This window comes from Cervus elaphus, chromosome 12, assembly GCF_910594005.1.
Source record: "Cervus elaphus chromosome 12, mCerEla1.1, whole genome shotgun sequence".
NCBI classification, from domain to species: domain Eukaryota; kingdom Metazoa; phylum Chordata; class Mammalia; order Artiodactyla; family Cervidae; genus Cervus; species Cervus elaphus.
The window spans coordinates 41,690,221-41,715,227 of record NC_057826.1 but is presented as its reverse complement, the minus strand read 5'-3'; the positions used below and the strand labels follow the sequence as shown (position 1 = coordinate 41,715,227).

General features: G+C 33.4%; 1 protein-coding gene across 1 annotated transcript in view; it reads left to right on the top strand.

The window, feature by feature from the left end:
* Nucleotides 1-25,007, top strand: part of TRPM7 (transient receptor potential cation channel subfamily M member 7) — a 102,181-nt gene that overhangs the window by 54,981 nt on the left and 22,193 nt on the right. Inside the window, exons 17-27 of the mRNA XM_043920965.1 lie at nucleotides 677-905; nucleotides 2,047-2,202; nucleotides 2,280-2,423; nucleotides 7,261-7,389; nucleotides 8,997-9,275; nucleotides 13,630-13,804; nucleotides 17,265-17,391; nucleotides 18,457-18,641; nucleotides 19,304-19,436; nucleotides 20,130-20,845; nucleotides 22,834-22,901. Coding sequence (XP_043776900.1) covers nucleotides 677-905; nucleotides 2,047-2,202; nucleotides 2,280-2,423; nucleotides 7,261-7,389; nucleotides 8,997-9,275; nucleotides 13,630-13,804; nucleotides 17,265-17,391; nucleotides 18,457-18,641; nucleotides 19,304-19,436; nucleotides 20,130-20,845; nucleotides 22,834-22,901 — 2,341 coding nt within the window. The remainder of the gene's footprint in view (nucleotides 1-676; nucleotides 906-2,046; nucleotides 2,203-2,279; nucleotides 2,424-7,260; nucleotides 7,390-8,996; nucleotides 9,276-13,629; nucleotides 13,805-17,264; nucleotides 17,392-18,456; nucleotides 18,642-19,303; nucleotides 19,437-20,129; nucleotides 20,846-22,833; nucleotides 22,902-25,007) is intronic.

Sequence of the window (25,007 nt, the reverse complement as noted above, 5' to 3'; positions counted from 1 at the left end):
TTGTATTGATAGAAAGCTTTATAATAGAGAATAGGACCTCCCTCCCCCAAATGGGCTCTCTTTGGAGAAATAGGAGTTATTATGAAAATAGCTAAAACAGAGATCCTATGATCAACTCACCAGGGATTTAAGATTAGGATATTTTTCATACTAGGCCATATTGACATTCTTTTTCTCTATTGCTGCTGCTGCTAAGTCGCTTCAGTCATGTCTGACTCTTTGCGACCCCATAGATAGGCAGCCCACCAGGCTCCCTCATCCCTGGGACTCTCCAGGCAAGAGTACTGGTGTGAGCTGCCGTTGCCTTTTCCTTTCTCTATTGGGTACCAACCTTTTCTACTATTTGAAATATTATATAGAGACTTTTTGAACAGAGCATCTGAACATTGTCAGTTTTGGTTTCCTGTAAGTCTGTACGTTTATTTCTATGACCAGGGGAAAGTGCTCTGGAGTCACATTTTCAGTCTCATTCCTGATGTGACATATTTTAATACTTTGTAATTTCCATAGGGTAGTAGATATCTGAAAACATAGGGCTATTCTGATGCCTCACAATTCCCCAAGTGTGTCTGAAAATATTAAAAAATTGGAACATCGTTATGAATGACCCTGAAGATAATGGTTTAAAACTGCAATTTGGTAATTTGAATATGTTTTGGCTTTTATCTTTTGATAGTGATTTTGGTCAACTGGCAGTTGAATTACTGGAACAATCCTTCAGACAAGATGAAACCATGGCTATGAAATTGCTCACTTATGAACTGAAAAATTGGAGTAATTCTACCTGTCTTAAGTTAGCAGTTTCTTCAAGGCTTAGACCTTTTGTAGCCCACACCTGTACACAGATGTTGTTATCTGATATGTGGATGGGAAGGCTGAATATGAGGAAAAATTCCTGGTACAAGGTATGCTTTCGAAATAATTTAACATTAAGTATGTGAAAAAAAAATATTAAGTATGTGATTAGATAAAAAGAACAGGAATTAGCCCACCAGTAGAGTAAAATGTAAGGGCAGTAAGAGTTGTGGTGTTGGCATTTTATTGTAAGTGGCATTAAATGACCTCTTTTTTCCCCCTTCACTCTGAATTCTTTTCAGATGTGGTGTATAATGATTATTTTCCCAGTTTGAACCAGATGCATGATTGCAACAAATGGGAATGGGAGTGTTGGCATTTATATAGCCCTGTGCAGCCATGAAAAAAAGTTGCTGTTTTATGAAAAGATGATTCCTAGATTGTAAAATTCTAGATCCTGGCCCATATCTACTAACTTAATAATCTGTTACTTTTAATTTTTACTTCACGTATATTAGATCTGCTTGGTTTTTATGGTTAAAAATTTGGGTAAAATATTAACTGGTACTCTCAGTTTCATTATAGTGAGAGATTTTGCTTTAAACTTTCCTTTTTGTTATGTCTTAAATAAGGCACGGAAATATGGAAGGCAGAGATCATGCAAGTAGTTTAATCACAGACCATTATAAGTGGATAATAAATACTAATCATACACTAAAAATAATGGTGAAAGATTAACCTTGATATACAGTTGTCATAGAAAACCCTGATACACAATTATAATTTCTTTGTGCTTTTAAGATTTTGCAAATAATACATAGAAGTTTAGAAATAAACCTTTTTGTTTATAGGAAACAACTTGAGTAAATCACGTTATGACATGGAACACTCGCAGAGAGATTTAGGGTAAAATTAAGCACATAGCAATTTCATAAGGCTTGAATTTTATTTATAACAAAAATGTATTCTCTGAACAAATTGTAATCTGATTTTTTAATGGGACAAGTCTATAATAATTATTGAATTTTTTCTGTACCCTTGTAATACTCAAATATTTTATTATTCCTTAAAGCAGTTCAACTTGGGCCTCTTTATATATAAGTGAAAAGTGAAGTGTTTTTTTCCTCTATACTATCAGGGGCAAAATGGCTAACTAATAACCTGGATTTTTATACCTTTTTATTGCTTTTATTATATTCTTGAAAGTCATTAGTTTTAAAATGTGAACTTATCTGTTTCTAAAATTTTTAGGTCATACTAAGCATTTTAGTTCCACCTGCCATATTAATGTTAGAATATAAAACTAAGGCTGAAATGTCTCATATTCCACAATCTCAAGATGCTCATCAAATGACAATGGAAGACAGTGAAAACAACTTTCAAAACATAGCAGAAGAGATTCCCATGGTAAGGAGGGAAAAAAATTTAAAGTAAATGTAAATTTATTGTGAGAAAATATACCATAAATGTTATTTTTATTTTAGGAAGTATTTAAAGAAGTAAGACTGTTGGACAAGAATGAAGGGAAGAATGAAATGGAGATACAAATAAAATCAAAAAAGCTTCCAATCACACGAAAGTTTTATGCCTTTTATCATGCACCAATTGTAAAATTCTGGTTTAACACGGTATGGTTTCTTTTTATTGAAGTATAATTGATGTACAGTAGTATATGTTACAAATGTATAATATAGCAATTCACAATATGATCCATGTATAGTTATAAAATACTGGCTGTATGTCCCATGTTGTACAGGATATGCTTGTAGCATATTTCCTTTTTTGTAGCTCATCTTACACCTAATGGTTTGTACCTCGTATTCCCCTGCCTTTATGTTGTCCCTCTCTTCCTGTTCTCTCTGCCCACTGGTAACCACTAGTTTGTTCTCTGTAGCTGTGAGTCTGCTGCTTTTTTGTTAAATTCACTGGTTTGTTGTATTTTTTGGATCCCATATATAAGTAATATGCAGTTTTTGTTTTTCTGTGTCTGACTTATTTCATTTAACATAATACTAAGTCCATGTTGCTGCAAATGGCAAAATTTTCATTCTTTTTTATGGCTGAATAGTATTCCATTGTATATATTTACTACATCTTTGACCATTCATCGTTGATGGACACTTAGGTTGATTCCATATCTTTGCAGTTGTAAATATGCTGCTATGAACATGGGGTGTATATATCTTTCTGAATTAGTAACATGGTATGGTTTAAAGTAGTATGAGCAAAATAGATTTTTTTTAACCACATTAAAAATCATTCAGTTTTATTAATACATATTAAATTCACACATGGTCTTAGTAAACCTTTAACAATTAACCTGTGATCCTTTTCTCAAAATATAGTTTATAGAAATTCAGAAGAATTCTTCTAATAGACTGATATGAGAATTGTGATTTTTATGGTTTATAGAAAAAAGACTAGTTATTTGGTAAATGTGGATATACAGTAATTTTATAACCTCTTATGGAAGGGTTACCTATATTTTTCTTAGTTTTCGATGAAGATGTATTTGTTTCAAACATGTCAACAAATATTTATGACTTCTGTTGATTTAGTGAATGTTTATCAGGATTTTAATGAACTACCATCTTTTTATCTTTAAAAGCAAATGGACACAGCTACTTAAATTTAGAGTGATTCTCTTTCTTTAGTACAAAGAGTAAGTCCCTGAACACTTAACTAATAGTCGTCTATAAGAATGATTTAAATCAACAACAAGTGTCATCTCCATTTAGCTTTTCATTATACATTTTACCTTATAGTCTTTAAACATACATGGAGTAGTGAAAATAAATGATTGCCACCTAATATATAACTTCTTTTATCTCTGAGGCATCAACAGTCAAACACATGAATTTACATTCACACTAGAAAGAAAGGCATATCATGTAATTTGGGAGTTATATTACTTTCAAATAACCTCAAATAATACTAGTATAAAAAAGATGCTAATAATAGTTATACCTGTCTCAGCATCAATACCAACAATAAATTGGATCAATATCTGTGATCAGTACCAACAAATAAGTTTTACAGGTGCTTTAACTTTAGATTATTTTCTATAGTATTCTCATTTAGAGCAGTGCTAGAAAAGTTATTGACTTTAATGCTTTCTACTGTGTTTGCTGATATTTATTTAGATTTGATTTTTGATTGAGTACTTTTACATTTTCTTCATCTTTCAAGTTTCTTTCCACTATGAACTCTTTGGCTGTTTTCTGAAGTATATACTTAGGACTAATGTCTTTCATCATTTACTACTTTTGTATGGTTTCTGTGATTTTGAGTGAGGTAACAGCTTTGCTTAAAGGCTTTGTCACATTCTCTGCATTTGTACAGTTTTTTCCTACTATGTTTTTTTTCCTCCTTTTCTATGAATTTTGTGATTTTTTTGTGAGCCAGTTAAAGGCTTTGCCACATTCTTTACATTGGTGAGGTTTCTTCCAGTATGAGTTCTTTGATGCTGAATAAGATACGGATGCTGATCAAAGACTCTGCAACATTCTGTACTTTCATGAGGCTTCTCTGCAGTATGAATTATCTGATGCTGCTTAAGATTTGAGCACTGGGTAAAGGCTTTGCTATATTCTTAACATATGTATGGTTTCTCCCCAGTATGAATTATCTGATGTCTAGTAAGTTCTGAGCACCATATAAAGGCTATGCCACATTCTTTACATTTAAAAGTTTTCCTCTAGTGCGAATTTTCCTGTGTCTACTTAGATTTTTTATAAAGACTTACCCAGATTTATTACACTTGTTGTGTTCCTGTGTAGTATGAACGATTGATTAAAACCTTTATCTCATTCACTACATTTGTAAGTCTTCTCTCCATATGAATCCTGTTACATGTAGTAATATTGAGCTTTGATAAAAGACATTTTTATATTTATTACTTTTAGAATGGTTTTCTGAAAATTCAGTGCCCTGATGTTTCATAAGATTTGAGTCTTGGTCAAAGTTATTGTCTGATTTACTGCAAGGATTGCTTGTCATTCCATTATAAATGCTGTGGTATTGAATAACAGAGCTCTTGCTTAAGATATTACACAATTTATTACAGTTTAAATTTCCAAGTTGACAGCTTTCATGTTTTCCCAGTAGCATTTTTTTGAAACAAATCTTCCACGCCTACTTTTTTGGTCATCAGAACCTGGGTGTCATAATAAGACAGAGCTGGATATGTGGGCTGTTGTCTCTATTCTCTTCACATTCTAGAGATCCTTCTTTTGTGCACAAAAGGTGACCACATGTCTGGCTGACAGTAAGACCCAAGGAGACCAGGTCCCAGTAGTTCCTTAACATCACGTTCCTGTGTAATTCCCAGTGATCAAAGTCCAGGCATTCCCACTCCTCTTGAGAGAAATCAGTAGCCACATCCTAAATGTCAGCAGTCCCCGAGAAGCTGCCATTTCCTCCTCTTCCTCCTGCTCTGTGTTGTTTTCTCATCCATATCATATTGAGGAATCACATCAGCATCTTGAGAGCATACCTTCAAAGGGGTCTGTACTTCTCCCTCACTGGCTCCTATCACACCACAAGCCAGACTTTCAAAGCTGACTTTGAAATGCTGAAAAGGCCAACCTCTCCAGTCCTTTGTCAGGAGAGATTCAGGAGTTTGGGTTTTGGGGGATATGAACCAAGCATGGCCCTTCAGTAAACCTTTCTCTGCTCCAGATTCTCCTGTTTAGGTATTGTTTGGCTGGGAATGTGGCTGCAATGGGTACCACTCTACCCAGTTGGGGGCACCCTCTCCAGGACTCCTTCCTGCCTTCGGGTGGGGCAGTGCATTCTGCTCCCAGCTGTTCCCTCCAGGGTGCCCCCGCTCCCTCCCCGAGTGACTGAGGGTAGAGCAGCACTGCCTACACCACCGGGATGGAGCCCAGGTCTCCTTGGAGCCAGAAAAATGTTTTAAAGGATAGGCTTTAAGGGTACCTTTGGTTTAGAGTGCATACTAATCTTGATATAACTTAGATCCCTAGAAAGCCATTTTCCAGTTGATAACTTATGATACAAATATAATTTCCTTGTGCTTTGGGACTTTGTAGATAATATTACAATTTTAGAAGTAAACCTTTTTACAGTGTTAGTTCATGGTGATACAGGTAATCTAGATCATACAGTTTTATTTTTCAGTGGTATAATAGCTTCTTTCTTTCACTGTAGTGCACATTAGGTTATCTGTCACATAATTGGTTTTTTCCTTGCCAGTGGAAAGACAGATTTTCCTACCAGCTTAAAGAGCATACATGTCAATAGAATAATGGATTCTATCTGAGAAACATATAAGATTGGTTACTTTATCCAGGGGCTGAGTGACTAAGTTTTCACTTCTCTTACCAAGAAAAATTTTCAGTTGTTTTTGATTTTTTTGTCATGTTTTTGGGTTTCATTTTCATTGTTGTCAGGCTTTTTTTGAGTTGCCAAAGTAGGCAAATGGTTTTATGCTGAGATGAACGTTTGAGAATTTGTTTCTTTGATCATTGCTTTGTCACCCACACACAGGCCCATTAATCTAAGATTAATTCTGTACGTTTCCTTCTCAGTTTAAAAAATTTCTTGTTCCATCTTGTTCTGGTATTAAAATTACAAATTTGAATTATCTAATATAATCCCCAAATTCTGTCTCCACTAATGGAAATAACATAGGTTTCGTATGAATGACTAAAAGTGGACAATTCATGTGACTATAGGAATTTCTTTTTTACTTTACTTATTGCATTTTACTTCCCTTCCCTGCCATGGCTTAAATCAAGGATATGACTTATTTTAAGACTTGTAGAGGCAAGGAAAGTGATGAGAAAATTCTCAGCCACAATTGTTCAGGGGTCAAAGAATCTGGGTTTTCCTCTGAAATTAAATGAAATGATTCTTTGAAAGTTATTTTACATTGTTCCTTACTATCTCCTTATAATTTTTCTTGATAAGAGTCTGAAAGGTGGGATGTTCTTTTACCTAGGAAGACTGTTTTTCATTTTTGTTTCCATTTCTTGGGATTCAGCCTCTGTGACCAGAAGCTAAGAAAATACCAGTTGTCTTTCTTAGGAGTACTACTTGGTTGAGAGAAGGAGGAGCCAGGTAGTATGCTTTTCTGAATGACAGTGATGAAGTTTTATAGTAAATTTAAAATGTTATGGTACTTTAGTTATAAGTGAAATTATGTGGACTATGCTGAGAACATAAACCTGATATTATAAAATTCTTCCTGTGGGAAGTACTAAAAAGTTAACTAAAGTCTAGAATAATACATTTGTACCTTGGGGACCATTTATAAATGATTGGTTGATAAATGCAATGTCTGCATGGAAAAAGAGTTCCCTCTGAAACTTTTCTAATTATTAAAGCTGGGAGATACTTCACAGGGACTAGTTTAGTCTCTCTTTGTGTGTATGTTTAGAAATGTTCATAGTAAGTTACATTTTATAATCAATTTTATTCGTATCTTTTTTTTTTTTTTACTAGCTGGCATACTTAGGATTTCTGATGCTTTATACCTTTGTGGTTCTTGTACAAATGGAACGATTACCTTCAGTCCAAGAATGGATTGTTATTGCTTATATTTTTACCTATGCTGTTGAGAAAGTCCGTGAGGTATGTCTTTAGTTTTTCCTACCAGTAACTTAGTTTGTAGTTGGAGGGTGTTTTGTTTGTTTCGGTTATGTGTATGGGTATGTGTAGGTGTTATTCATAATTTCAGTAGGTGATGATGTTATTAAAGTGTACAATGTTTGGTTTTGCTATTCTAAAAGTGATGATCAAAGAATAGAGATTAGTATGTTGTTAACTTTGTCCTAATTACAAAGATAGTGATTGTCTCAAAAAGTAGATTTGATTTTTATTTCAACATTCATATTTATGATCTTTGCCACTCTCAAGAAGTTTTAAATATACTAGCCAATCAGGTAGGTAAATTATAAGTAGTTTATTATTTTACACTCCTCTAAAGTATCCTGTGGACTTCCCAGGTGGCACAGTGGTAAAGAATTCTCCTGCCAGTGCAGGGTTGGGAAGATTCCCTGGAGTAGGAAATGGTAGCCTACTCGAGTATTCTTGCCTGGAAAATTCCAGGGACAGAGGAGCTTGGTGGGGTACACAGCCCATGGAGTCACAAAGAGTCAGTTTGAGCGACTGAGCAAAGTGTACTATATTGCCCATTGAATTGTCATTTAGATTTAGATCCCTGTGTCTATCAGAGTTTTCAGTGTAAAATTGTAAATTTTCTAATACCCTGACTTTCAGGGGAGAAAAGTTCTAAAAATCTCTTTACAACTTTCTGTTTAAACTGATACCTACATATATGTTGTTTTATAACACACTTATTTAAATACATCAGAATTATTTCATGTCTCTGTGCTTTTACGTTTAGAGAATATATGAAATTGCAAAAATAGAAGGCACTGTACTTCCCTCCCACTTAGGTATTGTGGGACTTTATCTTATTAAATAACTTACTATGCATTTTAAATTCCTTTGAGTGCCATGGCCACTGTATTTATGAAATATATTGTTTTACTAATATGTTTAAAGAAATTAAGTTGTTAAATGGTAAAAGCAAATTGCAAAGAATTATTTTAAATGTATATTCATAAAACAGCTCTGCAAGAATTCATTAGATAATAATAAAAGTGGTTGCCTCTAGTGGGAAGGGGAATCAGTTGGCTAGGGGAGAAGAATGGGAGACTTTTCAATATTTATGATTCACTGTGATTTTGAAGTTGTAAATGTATTACCATTTCCCACATAAAATTTTTTAAAAAATTTTACATCAAAGAGAAGAGCTAAGTATAGCAATTTAAACCATTCAGTTGTTTACTTTCTGCAAATAAGGCACTTTTGGAAGATCCTGGTTGAATGTGCTGGTGTTGTTTCAGTGAAAAGTAAAACAACTTTTCAAAAGTATCTCACATTCCAAGCCTAGGGATCTTTGTTCTAATCCAGAATTTACAGTGTCTTAATTGGATGACCTTGGTTGAACAGGTTATTTATCTGTGGGTCTTTCTTCCCCATATACATAGAAAATGAGGATAAGAAATATGTCTCTGATATCTTACTGAATTTTTTTGGTGATCAAATACCAAGACAGTCAAAAATACTTTGAAATATTAAAAGATATATAAAATTTAATGTGCTATTATAATTGAATTCTGGTATATGTTTTAATAGGAATAAATTGATTATTATTATTTTTTAACCTTTAGATTTTTATGTCTGAAGCTGGAAAAATAAGCCAGAAGATTAAAGTGTGGTTTAGTGATTACTTCAATATCAGTGATACAATTGCCATAATTTCTTTCTTCATTGGATTTGGACTAAGATTTGGAGCAAAATGGAACTTTGAGAATGCATATGATAATCATGTTTTTGTGGCTGGAAGATTAATTTACTGTCTTAACATAATATTTTGGTATGTGCGTTTGCTAGATTTTCTAGCTGTAAATCAACAGGCAGGACCTTATGTAATGATGATTGGAAAAATGGTAAGTTGAGAGGTGTCTGATAATACTCATGGGTTTATTGGTATTTTTTCTTAGAATCATAAAAATGTTACTAATACAGTTTTACTTGAATCAGAGAATAGATAGTTCATGTTTATTTGCCTCATATTCGAAATAAACCATTTCCTAGGATGTTAACTTTTGAAGAAACTGTTTGATAGGATAAGGTTACAAAATCTTATTTGTTTTATCTTGAAATACTTTAATTTTTAAATGCTACTTTTAAGTGTTAGGACTATTTGAAAAAAATATAAATTTTCCAGGTCTAATCTATGAATTTATTTTCATCATTACTGCCACCACACTAATCCAATCTGTCATAATCTGGTACCAGCAATAGTCTAGTAATCTGTTTACTCATAAGCACTCTGGCCTGTCTTCAATCTATATAATAGCTAGAGTAATATTTCAAAATGCCAATCTGAACATGTTACTTCTCATTCTTAAAAAATGTTTTTTTGGTGGTTTCCATTACTCCTAGAATCAGTGTACTTAATGAAACGCATAAGCCCTGCCCAGTTTGACTGTTGGTTTCCTTCCTTCCTTCCTCTCTCTCCCTTCCTTCCCTCCCTTTAAATTTTGAATAATTACAGATTTACATGCAGTTGTAAAGAAATAAGACAGAGCAATTCTGTGTACTCTTTACCTAGTTTCCACCAGTAGTAACATTTCCTTGCTTTCTTTCTGAACTTTACCCTTACCATTTTTGACCTCTTGCCTGTGCTTTAGTCATATATGCCTTTTGTCTTTTTTCTTTAACAGAGCCCCTTCCAGAGAACCAAGAATAGCTCTTTTTGTGTGTGTGTGTAAAATGGTCATCCTCATCTATACTCATATCCTTAGGTTTTTTGAGTAATTAGTTTTATTATTCAGATCTTGACTCTAACATTTTTTTTTCAAGGAGAAATTTTTGTATTTTTCAACTGGATAAAGTTTATTAACTGTATAATTTTATGGCACCCATGTTCTTCCCTTCAGAATATTTATCTGTGTCTAACTTTATTTTAAACTACGTTTTTATTGGATTATTTACATTCTCCTCTAGACTTGAAATTCACTGGAGTAGGAACTTTGGTGTTAGTCACCTTTGTATCTATAATACTTATCATAGTCCCTGTCACATTGTAGAATCTCCTTAACTAAATAATTGTTGTTTGGATGGATAAAGCCATTTCAAGTAGGAAAAAAACAATGTAAAAATAGTGAACATTAATTGTACTTTAAAAGGTTGGTTCTTAAGATTTTTTTCCCTGATTTTTATATCCTTAGCAGATTGTGGATTTAAAAAACAGTAAAAATTCAACAAGTAGTTTTTAATGTTTATTATATTCTCACTGCTGTGCAAGACAGTGCAAAGGTATTAAGATATTGTCCCTGAACTTTGTGAAATCACATTTTTCTTTTTTGACTTTTTGAGTCCTGTCATTATTTTTAACAGTTACATAAATCTAGCTTGAGGAGCCTGTCCTACATAAGGGATTTTAGGAAATAAGAGATATTAGTAAACTATCAATGTGGTTGATTGATTAAGTTAAGGGGATATAGGGATTCATGGAAAGAGAAAAGTCTGTGGAGGTTTTTCTTATAAAGCAATGAAATGTGAACTAATCTTCAAAAGCTTGAGATAGATGGGAATAAAAAGGAGCAGCCTGTCTGGAACTTCTTTTATGGTAAGGTACAGTTTGTTAGCACATTGGATGGAAGAGAGGGCGTAGCTTCGAGTATATAGAATGTTGAAAAGTAGGACTTTAGAGAAGAAAAATACAGGGAAACCATTGAAGAGTTTTTCCCCTAAATTTTGATTTTTCTTTACCATGAAAGTACGGTGACATTTTTCTGTCTTTCCTTATCATTTTGGAGTTACTTTTCAGTGTGTGGATGTTGAAAACAGGTAAGTCAGGTTGTTTGTTACGATGATTTTTAACCAGAGGGTCAGTCTGAAAAAGTCTTGCAAGGATTTGTCATGTGCAACTCCCAACTCATCACACTAACCTTGTCCCTTATTAATGTACTTTGCAAGATAATGGTCACTAAGCAAACACTGTCATGGTTTATATCTTTAGATAACTCTTTCTTCCTATCTTTACTGATCCAGACTGTTTTTAAAATTTATAACCAGCACGTCTGATCTTTTCCTGATATAATATGCCCACTATTTGCTTTTGCTCATAGGCTTAACCAATTGGCAGATTCTGTTTTTTAAATATAGATGTCAGATTTAATGTGCAATTTTTTTTTGCTTTGAACTGAAAAAATCTAAAATGTGTTGGGCTTACTCTTGCCATAAATAGCTTTCAGATTTTAGTGGTGTAAAAGACAGACTTTGTTATGCTTCTGTTGCTTTTGTGAAAGTAACTTCTTTCCTTGTTCTAAAATTACTATTTAAAATTTTAGCAAGAGCAGACAGACTACCCTCCAGAGATATTCAGTGTTAACAATTTGATGTAAACCTTTCCATTCTTCAAGACATGTATAGGGGAAAAAAGACATGTATATGACTACATGTGTTTATTTGTGTTAAATTTCACAAATGGGCTTATATATTATGCTTTTTCTCAATTCTTTTAAAATATCTATCCCCTTTATAAAAATCTGTTCCTAGAATTTTTGAAACCATTTTCCTTAATCTTGGAAGATTGGTCTTCTAGATTATATTTATCTTCTAAGTAACCCTTCTGAGTAATCCAGTACAGGATTATCTGCATTACTTTGCATTATGAAAACAAAATTTTTGTGGTTTTTGAATATAGAGTTTTATTATTACATTTGCTTTTTCACACTATTTCCCTCTAGGAGAGTGTATCCAGCTCTCCCTAGTTAAAAATTACTAGTTTACTATTTGTTACATTAAAGGAGTACTCACTATTCATCATTTTGCATTGTTTCATGAAGTAGTGGTAGTTCCAGGAAAAGTAGGGGAGTTAAGATTGTCAAATAGGCTTTACATGAAAAGGTATGCAGTCCAGAGACCTCTGAATCATCAGCCAATACACCTTGTATAATTTTAGAATATTTCAGGTTTGGGTTTTGATTTGGGCATTTTCTTTAATTACAGATATATATTTGGATTTCAAATTGTAGCAAATGCCATGAATAATGTTTTGATGAATTATTTGCCTTTTAAAATCTTTTATCCCAAGATTTTGTTTGTTGAAAGCATACATTCTCTTAGTAGTGCTCTTAAATGGTCAACTAAGATATTATTTAACTATTTTATAAGTAAAAAAATGGAATCTTGGGAGAATGTATTAGGATTCTTTGATTACAGGTTATAGGGACTCTGACTTAATTTTAAAAGTAAATTTGTTAGCAGATCTAACAATTTTAAAGCTAAAGGATCAAGACTATATGATTATATTTAAGTAAATGTTTTATAATTTCTCCATCTATTCTAGATTTACTGTCTCACCTTCCATTTCTACTTTCACTGTATACTTGTTCAAAACATATATGAAAATGTTATAATAACTTACTTTAGGTTGATTTATTACTGCAATTATTGTTAGTTCATAGTAGATTAAAATACAGATTTATTATACATGTAGTCTCTTGAATGGGATTTTCCCCTTAGATTATTTTCTGTGGATGAATATTACTACATATTGCTAGAGTGAGACTACATTCACTTTTTTATATGTAAGTGCTGAATACATGTACACATAAATCAGTGGATAGAAATTAAAGTTTTCTTATTGCATTTCACTTTATTATTTAAATTCCTGAGTAATGATGTCAAAATTCACATTGTGATTTAGCAATAAAAATTGTTTTTTAATGATGTATTGTGTGATAGCTCAGTTAGGCTCTTTTTAATTTTGTTGAAATTAAATAATTGCACACCACCTGACTTGCAAAAGGGTTTGTTAACCAGATATGGGGATCAGTTCTTTTTTAGACACACATACTGATAATTCAGTTTGTTGTTGTATTTACCTCTTAGAAGGTTTTCACAGCCCAGGAGACAAGGCACCATGATAGAGTTCAGGATGGAAGAACTTTCACGGAAATTGGTTCCTTGCATCTGCTCATTATGTCTATACTTGTTTAAAAGGCTTCATGAACATGAGATAGGCAGACTCCAGTTTGAGCCTATGTTATGGTTCAATATATAGAAGATGCCTATGACTTGCCTGATGTCACAGATCAGTTTTTCTATAATATCTCTTATGTTCAGGTTTATATAGTGATGAGATTTCCTGAATGCTACTGCTAGGAATAAAAAGAAACTCAAAGATTCAAATTATCTATTGGAATACTAGAAATTCTTTTTTAAGATGAAGAATTATTTGTGTGTATAAATCCCCATGTATTTTAACAGTGTTCATTTTTTTAACAGGTGGCCAATATGTTCTACATTGTAGTGATTATGGCTCTTGTGTTACTTAGTTTTGGTGTTCCCAGAAAGGCAATACTTTATCCTCGCGAAGCACCTTCTTGGACTCTTGCTAAAGATATAGTTTTTCATCCATACTGGATGATTTTTGGTGAAGTTTATGCCTATGAAATTGATGGTAAGGATTTAATGTGTATGAATTTATCTTATGTTAAAGTCAGAATTGCATTATAGTAATACTGTGTATTTTCACAAATTAAGGTGTTAAAACCTTAGCCTTCCCACAATACATTAATTAATCTCAGAAGAAACATAAACATTAATTGAAAAAGTATTTAAAAATTTTTTTTAGTTGCAAATAATGGAATTTAGCCTAAACTGGCTTACACAATAAGGACATATATTAACTTACATAACAGAAAGTGCTAGAGTGTCTTTGTGATTGGCTAACTGATAGTTAAGGACACCTGTTCCTTTTCATCCCAGTGCTCTGTAATCAGTGTCTGATTCAAAAAGGGTTTCCTTTATAATTGTAAGACTCTCTCATTAGCAGCAGGAGGAAAGAGACACTGTTTTCCATAGTTCTCTCCAGGGGAAAATGTCCCATTTCCAAGAGGCTCCCTATTGAACCTGTATTTTTATCTCATTACCTCAAATTGGCTTCAGGTTACCTATGTCTAAACAAGGCAAGCATAATGGAATTGACTAGTTGATTGTATCAATATATACTATGGAATTTTAAAATTCACCTTTCAATACATTCTCTGCATAAGGTTATTCTATTATTTTAAAGAGGCAAGTGGGCCTTAGGAAGCATTACTATGAACAAAGCTAGTGAAGGTAATGAAATTCCAGCTGAGCTAGTTCAAATCCTAAAAGATGATGCTGTTAAAGTGCTGCACTCAGTATGCCAGCAAATTTGGAAAACTTGGCAGTGGCCACAAGACTAGAAGTCATTCTAGTCCCAAAGATGGGCACCTGCCAAAGAAAGTTCAAAATAGCACACAGTTGCACTTATGCTTGCAAGGTAATGCTCAAATCCTTCAAGCTAGGCTTCAACAATATGTGAACCAAGAACTTGCAGATGTACAAGCTGCATTTAGAAAAGGCAGAGAAACTAGAGATCAAATTGCCAACATCTGTTGGGTCATAGAAAAAGCAACAGAATTCCAAAAAAACGTCTTGACTATGCTAAACCCTTTGGCTCTGTGGATCACAACAAAATGGAAAATTCTTAAAGAGATGGGAATACCAGACCACCTTACCTGCCTCCTGAGAAATCTGTATGCAAGTCAAGAAGGAACAGTTAGAACTGGACATGGAACAATGGACTGGTTCAAGATTTGGAAAGGAATACATCAAGGATGTATATTATCACCCAGCTTATTTAATTTATATGCAGAGTACATCATGTGAAATGCTGGGCTGGATGAAGCACAAGCTGGAATCAAGATTGCTGGGAAAAACATCAATAACTTCAGATATGCAGATGACACCACCCTAATGACAGAAAGCTAAGAGGAACTAAAGAACCTCTTGCTGAGGGTGAAAGAGAAGAATGAAAAAGCTGGCTTAAAACTCAACATTCAAAAAATAAGATCAGGGTATCCGGTCCCATCACTTCATGGCAAATATATGGGGAAACAATGGGAATGGTGACAGGCTATTTTCTTGGGCTCCAAAATCGCTGCAGATGGTGACTGTAGCCATGAAATTAAAAGATGCTTGCTTCTTGAAGGAAAAGCTACAATGAACCTAGACAGCAAATTGAAAAGCAGAGACATCATTTTGCAGACAAAGGTTAAAGGTCCGTGTAGTTAAAGCTATCGTTTTTCCAGTACTGATGTACAGGTATGAGAGTTGGACCCTAAGAAAAGCTGAGCCCTGAAGAATTGATGCTTTCAAATTGTGGTGCTTTAGAAGACTCTTGAGAGTCTCTTGGCCAGCAAGAAGTTCAAACCAGTCAATTCTAAAGGAAATCAACCCTGAATATTCATTGAAAGGAGTGGTGCTGAAGCTGATTCTCCAATACTTTGGCCACCTGATGCGAAGAGCTGACTCATTGTAAAAGACCCTGATACTGGGAAAGTTTAAGGGCAGGAGGAGAAGGGGATGACAGAATGAGATGGTTGGATGGCATCACTGACTCAGTGGACTTGAGTTTGAGCAACTCCGGGAGGTAGTGAAGGTCAGGGAATCCTGGCATGCTACAGTCCATGGTTTTGCAAAGAGTCGGACACAACTGAGTGGCTGAGCGAGAAGACAACTTGAGAACATAGATGATAATGCAGACTTTCAGGGATGTTCTTCTGACCTCCACATTGAGTTACAGAATCTTACTTTTGTTAGTTTGCTCGTGTTCTGTCTTGCTCTTTCTCTTCCATCTTACTTTACTCCTCTCTCTTCCTATTCCTGTGTTGCTCTTTACCCACCTATTTATAGGTGATTGGAACAGAGGATGGTAACATAGTGGTCACCAGTTGTTATCAGACGTTGATTAAAACAGGTTTTACCAGCCTAATAAAATTTTGTGTTTAATGGTTTCCTTTTTGGTTTCTTTTCCAGGTTTTTATTGTCTGCTCTTTTTCTGATGTGGTTCTAGTGTAGTTATAAAGCATTAGATAAAGTTTTTTAGTCTCCTGCATTTTCTTTCTTGGGTATTTGCTTCATCAAACTAATCTGAATAAAATAGAAATAGATTTGAAAATTTTTTTAAGAGTGAAAGGACAGTATGCATCAGTTTGCCCATAAAACCATTTATTTGAAAGGAGTGATACAGCCATAAAGAGAATTTCAGTGGTGTATATTTTTAAAATGCATACAAGCACTTTCCTGGCAGTCCAGTTAAGACAGTCCTTCCACTGCAGGAGGGATAGGTTCGATCCTTGGTCGGGAAACTTAAGATTTTGTATGCTGCAAGATGAGGCCAAATTAAATAAGTAAAATGCTTAGAAAGTACCAGGTGCTAAGTGTATTATAAATATTTGTATAAAACTTGTCACTAATTGATGATTATTTAATTTTAATCCTTGCCGTACTTGAATTTATTTTACCTTACTCCTCATAACTCTGTGGTGGCTATTAAAGCTCTTCCCCTCCTTAATCCGGGTATGTTATAGCTTCAGAAACATTCCAGGTGGAGGCAGTAAAAAGCAAGGAATTAAAATCTAATCATTGTGTATCTGAGAGACACTAACCATTCCTTCAACCCTGTTTTGTGGCATGATAAACTAAACTCAGTAGTCTTCATGTTTGTAAATGTACTATGAGTTTATCATACTCTTTTTTTTTTTTAATCATACTCTTTTATGGTTCAGTTATTTTTCTTATAGAATGTGTGGCTGAATCTCAGAATTTTATTCTCCTTAATGCTCCTCTGGCTAAACCCTACCTTGAAGGGTAGACATAATATGGAAATATACTTCCTTGTGTGGAATAGAGTGGTAAAATAGTACCCGCATCCCTCACAAAATTCTTCTGTGTTTATATGGTTGCCTGCCCAGAAACTTTTGCTAGAATCTGTTAAACAGATTTATACATAATCAAAACTTCCTTCAAACAAATGTATACCAATACTGACTAGAAGCAGATAACTGCTAAGTTACTGTGTTTTAATTCTTTTTTCTCTCTCTCTAAAGTTTGTGCAAATGATTCCACTATCTCTCATATCTGTGGTCCTGGGACATGGTTGACTCCATTTCTTCAAGCAGTCTACCTCTTTGTACAGTATATCATTATGGTCAATCTTCTCATTGCATTTTTCAAGTAAGAATTTTACTCAGCTGCTTATTGTAATGAGATCATTTAATATACAGTTTTCTTTTTGAAGGAACTATTCAAAATTTTAAATATGATTATATTGAGACTTAAACTACTAAGAATTATTTCTGACAATTATAAATAAAGCATGCTTTTTCAAAATCAAATCAGTTCTAAGTTTGAGACTCTACCTTTCAGCATTCCATTCTTTTATAAATTTAACATTTGGGATTTATTACTCAATGGTCAGGGTATACATGTACAATACACAAAACAGAAAGGCAAATAGAAAATTCTTCAGTAATCCCATTCTTAGTATTTTGATGTACATCTTTATCTTTTATGAGCATATATGAACCATTTTTTTCTTTCAAAAACAATGTTCTTATAGTTTTGTGTACTGTTTTTAAGTAAGCAGAACATGAATTTTTCCTGCATTAATAAATACCCCTCTCCAGTTTTTTAATGGCTGCCTAGTATTCCATGATATAGACCATGATTTTTAAGCCAGTATGTTTTTATTGCTCCATCTGATTGTTTATAATTTTTTCTTCCCCAAAACCACATTGTGGTTAAATTTTTTAATCAGTCCTTATGTATTTCCTTAGAGTGTTTTCCTGCAAGTAGAACTATTCAGTGTATTTATATTTTGGGCTTCTTGCACGTAAGTCAAAATCTGCCTGTTTCCCCAAATCTGTGCTAATAGGAGGTGTTATCTTTTTGATGGTTGCTTATTTTATAGCACTTAAGAGTCTTATTTTTATTTGCAGTTAGTGTGTTACTTCAGACTGAATATTTTCTTATGTTTTTGTCATTTATATACCATTTTAAAAGCTTAAAATCATACTTTCTGCCTATTTTTTAGTTGGTTTGTAATTAAGACCCTCAACAATATCAATATGTTTATGTTTTTGCTGCATATGTTTTTTCCAGTTTCTCATTTGCCTTTTAGTCTTTTTTATATTGGGATACTCCTTTGAATCCTTGTTTAGAACATAATTACAGTAAAATTTTAGTACTTCAAACTTTAAAATGTGCTTACCTAAGTTTGTTTATTCTTTGTTATTTAAGCAATGTGTATTTGCAAGTGAAGGCAATTTCCAATATTGTATGGAAGTACCAACGTTATCATTTTATTATGGCTTATCATGAGAAACCAGTTCTGCCTCCACCACTTATCATTCTCAGCCATATAGTTTCTCTTTTTTGCTGCATATGTAAAAGAAGGAAAAAAGATAAGACTTCGGATGGACCAAGTAAGTAAAGTATATTAAGGCAAATGTTTTTATCACATGCCAGTATTATACTGAAAGCTAAATATTAATTTTATTCAGAAGACTTAATTGGTTAATTTATGTTATTGTAAAGGCTTTTGGATTTGCCTAAGCATAAAATATTTTTAAGTGCAATATGGTTATCTGTAAAAGTAAATTTAGCATTAAACTTGCTTTTTGATATGGCATCTCAATTTAGTTTTCTTAAAATGCTAATATAAACCATAACACTTGTTGTCCTATAAACCATTTTGACTGCTACATAAACAATAACACTTTTAGTATACTTTGTACACTACATGAGATGTAGTCAAACTCTGCCTAAAATTTTACAGTGACTTTTTGTTCTACCATTTCAATTTTTAAAATTGTTCTACCTGAGTATGTGAGGGAGAGGTGAGAGAGATAGATGAGAAAGGGTGTTTCACAGGAAAAGGAAATTAGAACAGGAGGAAATACCAGAAACTCTTCTGCTGACATCACACTGTGAGTGAAGAAAGAAGTAGAAATGACTTGTCTGTGGCTTCAGAAACAGTAAGTTTTTTAGTAAGGAAACAGTTGCAGATGATTTACATAATCTTACGAACTCTTTAGGTAAAGTTTATCTTGATGTCCTTGTTTATTTTTTCCTTTTCCCTCCATAGAACTTTTTTTAACAGAAGAAGATCAAAAGAAGCTTCATGATTTTGAAGAGCAGTGTGTTGAGATGTATTTTAATGAAAAAGATGACAAATTTCATTCTGGGAGTGAAGAGAGAATTCGTGTCACTTTTGAAAGGTTCAGAAACTCTTTAATTATAACTGGTTTTATGTCAGAGTGTGTTCTGTTAGTTTTGTCTCTCTTAACATGGTCATTGTGCGATTTGTGTTTGTCAAACAAGTTTAGTAATGGTTTTACATTATATATTGGGAGACAGATCAATTGTTTACTTCATGTAAGTCAGTCAGTCTCTTAATATTTTTGGACCCTTGTTACAGGAGGCAGAAAAGAGTTAATATTCTTTACTAGTTGGTGGAGAAAAATTACTATTTAATTATTTTAAATAATTATGTTTTAAAATAATTATGTCTTAATTATTATGTCTTTAATTATGTAAAACATTTGTTTCTTTCCATTAGCTTTGCTACATTCTAAAAGTATATGGTGTTTGTGTAGTTACAGTAATGGTAATAGTAATTCTATGTATATGTAGTTGAACACTCTTGTGTTACTCTGATGTGGGAATAAATAGCCTGTGGCACAAAAGCCTGTTTTGAAATCTTGTATTTTTATTACAGTAGGATTAGCACTGGTTTTTTCTTAAACATAAGGTATGCCTTGTTATAAATGAATAATTGTACAAGATTTTATATCTTACCTTGTTTGAGTGCATGTAAAGTTTTTTTATCAATATCATTTATTAAGATTACAGAAATAATTTCTAAACCATTTATTTTTAACATTTGTAAAATGCCTGTGTTTCCATTACAGAGTGGAACAGATGTGCATTCAGGTTAAAGAAGTTGGAGATCGTGTCAACTATATCAAAAGATCATTACAATCATTAGATTCTCAAATTGGTCATTTGCAGGATCTTTCAGCCCTGACTGTAGATACATTAAAAACACTCACTGCCCAGAAAGCTTCAGAAGCTAGCAAAGTTCACAATGAAATCACACGCGAATTGAGCATTTCCAAACACTTAGCTCAAAACCTTATTGATGATGGTCCTGTAAGACCTTCTGTATGGAAAAAGCACAGCGTTGTAAATACACTTAGTTCCTCTCTTCCTCAAGGTGGTCTTGAAAGTAATAATCCTTTTCTTTGTAATATTTTTATGAAAGATGAAAAAGATTCCCAATGTAACATATTTGGTCAGGATTTACCTGTAATACCCCAGAGAAAAGAATTCAGTTTTCCAGAGGCTGGTTCCTCTTGCAGTGCCTTATTCCCAAGTGCTGTCTCTCCTCCAGAGCTGCGACAGAGAATACATGGAGTAGAAACCTTAAAAATGTTTAGTAAAAATCAAAAACCAGGCAATTCATCTAACAGTATACCACATCTATCATCCCCACCAACCAAATTTTTTGTTAGTACACCATCTCAGCCAAGTTGTAAAGGCCACTTGGAAACTGTAACCAAAGATCAAGAAACTGTTTGTTCCAAAGCTGCAGAGGGAGATAACATAGAATTTGGAGCATTTGTAGGTAAGTTTGGGAAAACTGATATTTGTACATCAACAGTATTTTTTTAAATTATGATTATCACCATAGAAATAAAAATAAATTGCCAATTAATAAAATTATGTAACTGTGTGACAAGTGGACAATCTTCATAGAGTATAGTCCTGAAGTTTTTAAAGGAATCAGAAGTAGGGGAAATAGGTTGAAATGGGCTGTAATAATAGTTATATTAGCACATACCTCTTTGGTGCAACTTAAATAGTGATTGTGTGGAAAACTTATTTGTATTCTGTCTTTCAAACTTGAGGATAGTTTCTTAGTAATCAACTTTCATTGAAAGAACTTGAGTGATTTGTAAGTTTCAAATACAAAGGGAAAGAGGAGGCTAAAAGTGACTGGCAAAGAACAGTGTTTTATAAATACAATGAACGTATAGTTTTTCATTCAAACTAGTACACCTTTGAGAATGAAAGGTTATATTACTAATATTTACATTAGGACTATAGGGAAAGCTAAGATTCTGCTTGAAAAATGAGTATTTATGGCCAACCCATTTATATACCCAGAGGAGAGCATTTCAGAAAGGAATGATTCAGTCTTAGACCTCACCTCAAATAAAATCAGGACTGGAAATATGTATCTTTTGGCAGTGATAACATATCAGTGACCTTGGTGAAACTGTTTTGGTGAAGGAAGTGATGGAGGGAGAAGCCAGATTATAGTGAAATATAGTGTGAATGGGAGGAGAGAAAGTGAAGTACCAGTGGAAAGGGGGCTGCTCAAAAACTTGGCAGTTAAGGCAAGAAGAAAGAAATAACTAAAATTTTGGTTTGTATGTTTAAGGCTTTATTTGTTTCATTTTTGATGATAGTTTGTTATCTAAATATTGACATTATGCCACGTGAAAGGAAAAGGTGAAGAGAGGATGCTTTATAGAGCCAATCAGATCCCAGATATGCGTAGAATGTAGTGTTTTAACAGCCTTCCTCTTAGATTATTAAAGATAAAAGTATTTAAGAAAGAATTCTTAGAAAACAACTTGAGTTGTTTGTGGACATAACCAGAGTGTTCCAAGGATTGAAGAAGGTGCTCTGTCTCTTTGGGTTTGAATTTTTCCATCAGGTGGCTTCTTAGCCTTGTCTTTAACACTATATGTGGCTTCCTAGCCTAGGAATTTACCTAGTCATGGAACATGTATAGAGATCTTTCAGAGAATGTGTTATATCTATGTGAAGTCTCCACATTAGGGCCAACCCCATGATTTATCTAGGTACTGAGCATGCTGATCTCTACTGCTAGACTGAGTTCACTGTGGTTTATAGAGATGATTCTTCCTACATTAAATATATCCCATTTGATTTTTAAAAAACACATTTTAGTCTATTTGTTAATATATTGCCACTGGGATGGATATGTGTAGATACACAGGTATCCTTATGTTTGATATCTGTATTTATATGTAATATGCATGTGTCATATGTATAATAAACATCTTAATATATAATGCTTTTTTATTGACAAAAGCTTCCCTGGTGACTTAGACGGTAAATCTGCCTGCAGTGCAGGAGACCCGTGTTTGATCCCTGGGTCGGGAAGATCCCCTGGAGAAGGGAATGCAACACAGTTCAATGTTCTTGCCTGGAAATTCCGTGGACAGAGGAGCTGGCAGATTACAGTCCATGGGGTCGCAGAGTCAGACACGACTGAGTGACTGACACGCACACACACTCTGATAATCAAATGATTGTCCTCCTTTTAAATTGTGAGCAGTTCACTTCAGATCACTTGTAGGACTCTTAGGATCCTATTACTGTAAACTGAACAGCTCATGTTCTCCAACCTTTTAATAAGTATTTTCACTATCAAGAAAGCTACAGAAAACTGCAGAGCCATCAAAACTACTTAAAACACAATATAAATCATATATTTGAATAGACTAGGCAATCATTATTTTGATAGATCAAAATAAACAAGTACTTTTTGTGGTAATCTTTCTCCCTCCTTCTTTTTAGGACACAGAGATAGCATGGATTTACAGAGGTTTAAAGAAACATCAAACAAGATAAAACAAATGTTATCTGTAAGTAAATCCTTACAGCAGTGCAGTTTATTTGGTTGGTTGGGGGTTTAGTTCAAAATAGAATTAAACATGTTTTTCAGAAAAAACACAGTTAGCAGAGACCATCCATCATCATGATGATCTGAAATACTTTAAGCTCAGCAGACATATTTCTTTTTCTCCTGTATTTCCTGCCTCTGTTAATAATGTCAGCATTCTAGTTTACCAGGGCAAACTTGCATTCTTACTTCTCCCTTCCAGTCAACAGCCAAGTCTTAACTGGTTTTGCTTCCTAAATGTTTTTTTAGTACTTCTGCTTCTCTTGATCGTTAGTAATAGTTACCCTGACTTAGGCTGTTACTTTTACTCTCTAACTTTTACTTCATTGAACTCTTAATATATCTTTAACAAGGTGTTACAGCAGCAGTTGAAAGAATTTATCACCACACTCTGATGGCATCATTTTGCTGTTATGAAGTACTTGTTATATCTGAGAAATCATTTAAGATAAATGGACATTTCCTAGTGGGAAACGGTAAATGTTAGGGTTTCCCCACAGATTGCACCTTTTAACAGTGACCCTATTAAATGAGCTTAAAGCCGAAGTATGCTGAAAATTTTTAAGGGCGCAGATAGCTTCCTGCTAAAAACAAAAAGAAATAAGTTTCTGTGAGTGGCAGGAAAAGTGGTGGCTATGTTTTCAGTTTAACAATTTTGAGTAATCTACTTAGAGAAAAAGAACTATGCTAATAGAATAATGAGTTCTAGCTCATGTTGGTCAGAGACTTTGAGTTCTTAAACATTTGTGGGTTACATCCCTTTGAAAATCTAATAAAAGCTTTAGATCCACTCCAGGAAAAAATGCAAATATATGTTTCTGCTTTTAAGGTATAGAATTATACAGATACCTGAAGTTCACTCATCAGTCCCATACTGGAATTTCTGTCCAACATGGTTCTATAAAATTGATGTGTCACTGCATCAAAGAGTATATCAAGGAAAGTACTTAAGCAAAACAAAAAATAACTAGAACTGGTTCCAAAAGAAGCAACTAAAATCAAAACGGAAATTAGAGTTGCTTTGTGACAAAAGGAAGGTTAACACTTTTTGTTGGCTAAGTAAATCAGCTGTAATGTGAAGACTGTGAAGCATCAAAGGTAGAAAAGTTTAATTTTCTTGAGATGTGTTAAATTTGTTAATGAAAGTAATAGTTTATTTTGGTAGTAACATTTTAAAACCCATTGTTTCTCAGGGGTGGTAGAGGTTTGGAAATATTTTAAAGTACATAATAGTGTGACCCTTTTATAGTTAAAAAGAAACAAAATGAATATATCAGCTCACCCTCTTTAGTTTAACGAAATTCATTAGTTCATCTGGAAAAATGAATAGGTATAAAGAAGAAAATGAGGGGGAATTAGTTGTTAGATACTAAAATATCTATACAGGTGCTACAGTTGAAACATGAATATTTAGTGAAACGTTTTGATGACTCTGAAATAACTCTTCTACAAATTAGAATTTAATAAGGGTAAAATTAGAAATCAATGCGAAAAGGAATGCTTTGTCAGTAAACACACAAAGTGGACAACTGGGTAGAAATTTGGAAACTTCTGTTTCATATCACTTTATGAGCTCAATGAATTCCAGATTTAATATAAAAATTGAAATCATAAAAAAACCTAAGAAAATATAAATATTAAAGCAAAGTCAGGAAGGCTTTTTAAACAAATATTAAGGGAAAGATGTAGAGAGATGAGTACTTAAAAATATGAAGCATAGATAGATAAATTTAAAAAAACAAATTTGACAAATAATGATCAGATAAATATTTGGTATACAAATAGCTTATACAAATCAATAACAAAGCTACCAAAAATCCCCCAGATAAATTTCCCCTCCACTCCTTTACCCTCCAAATTGTTGTTATCACTTTTAATTTTAGTGTAAAATAGTAGTTTTTTTCTTTTTTAGGATAATTGATGTTTTATTATTTTCCAAATTGTTTCCTGTTTTTTCCCCAACTTTTTTATGAATTTGTATTACTATGGAAAAGGATTCATTCAGGTAGATTTATGAACGATAAGCAAGTAGGTTATTTTGATGGCAGTTTTTGAGATTGATATTGAA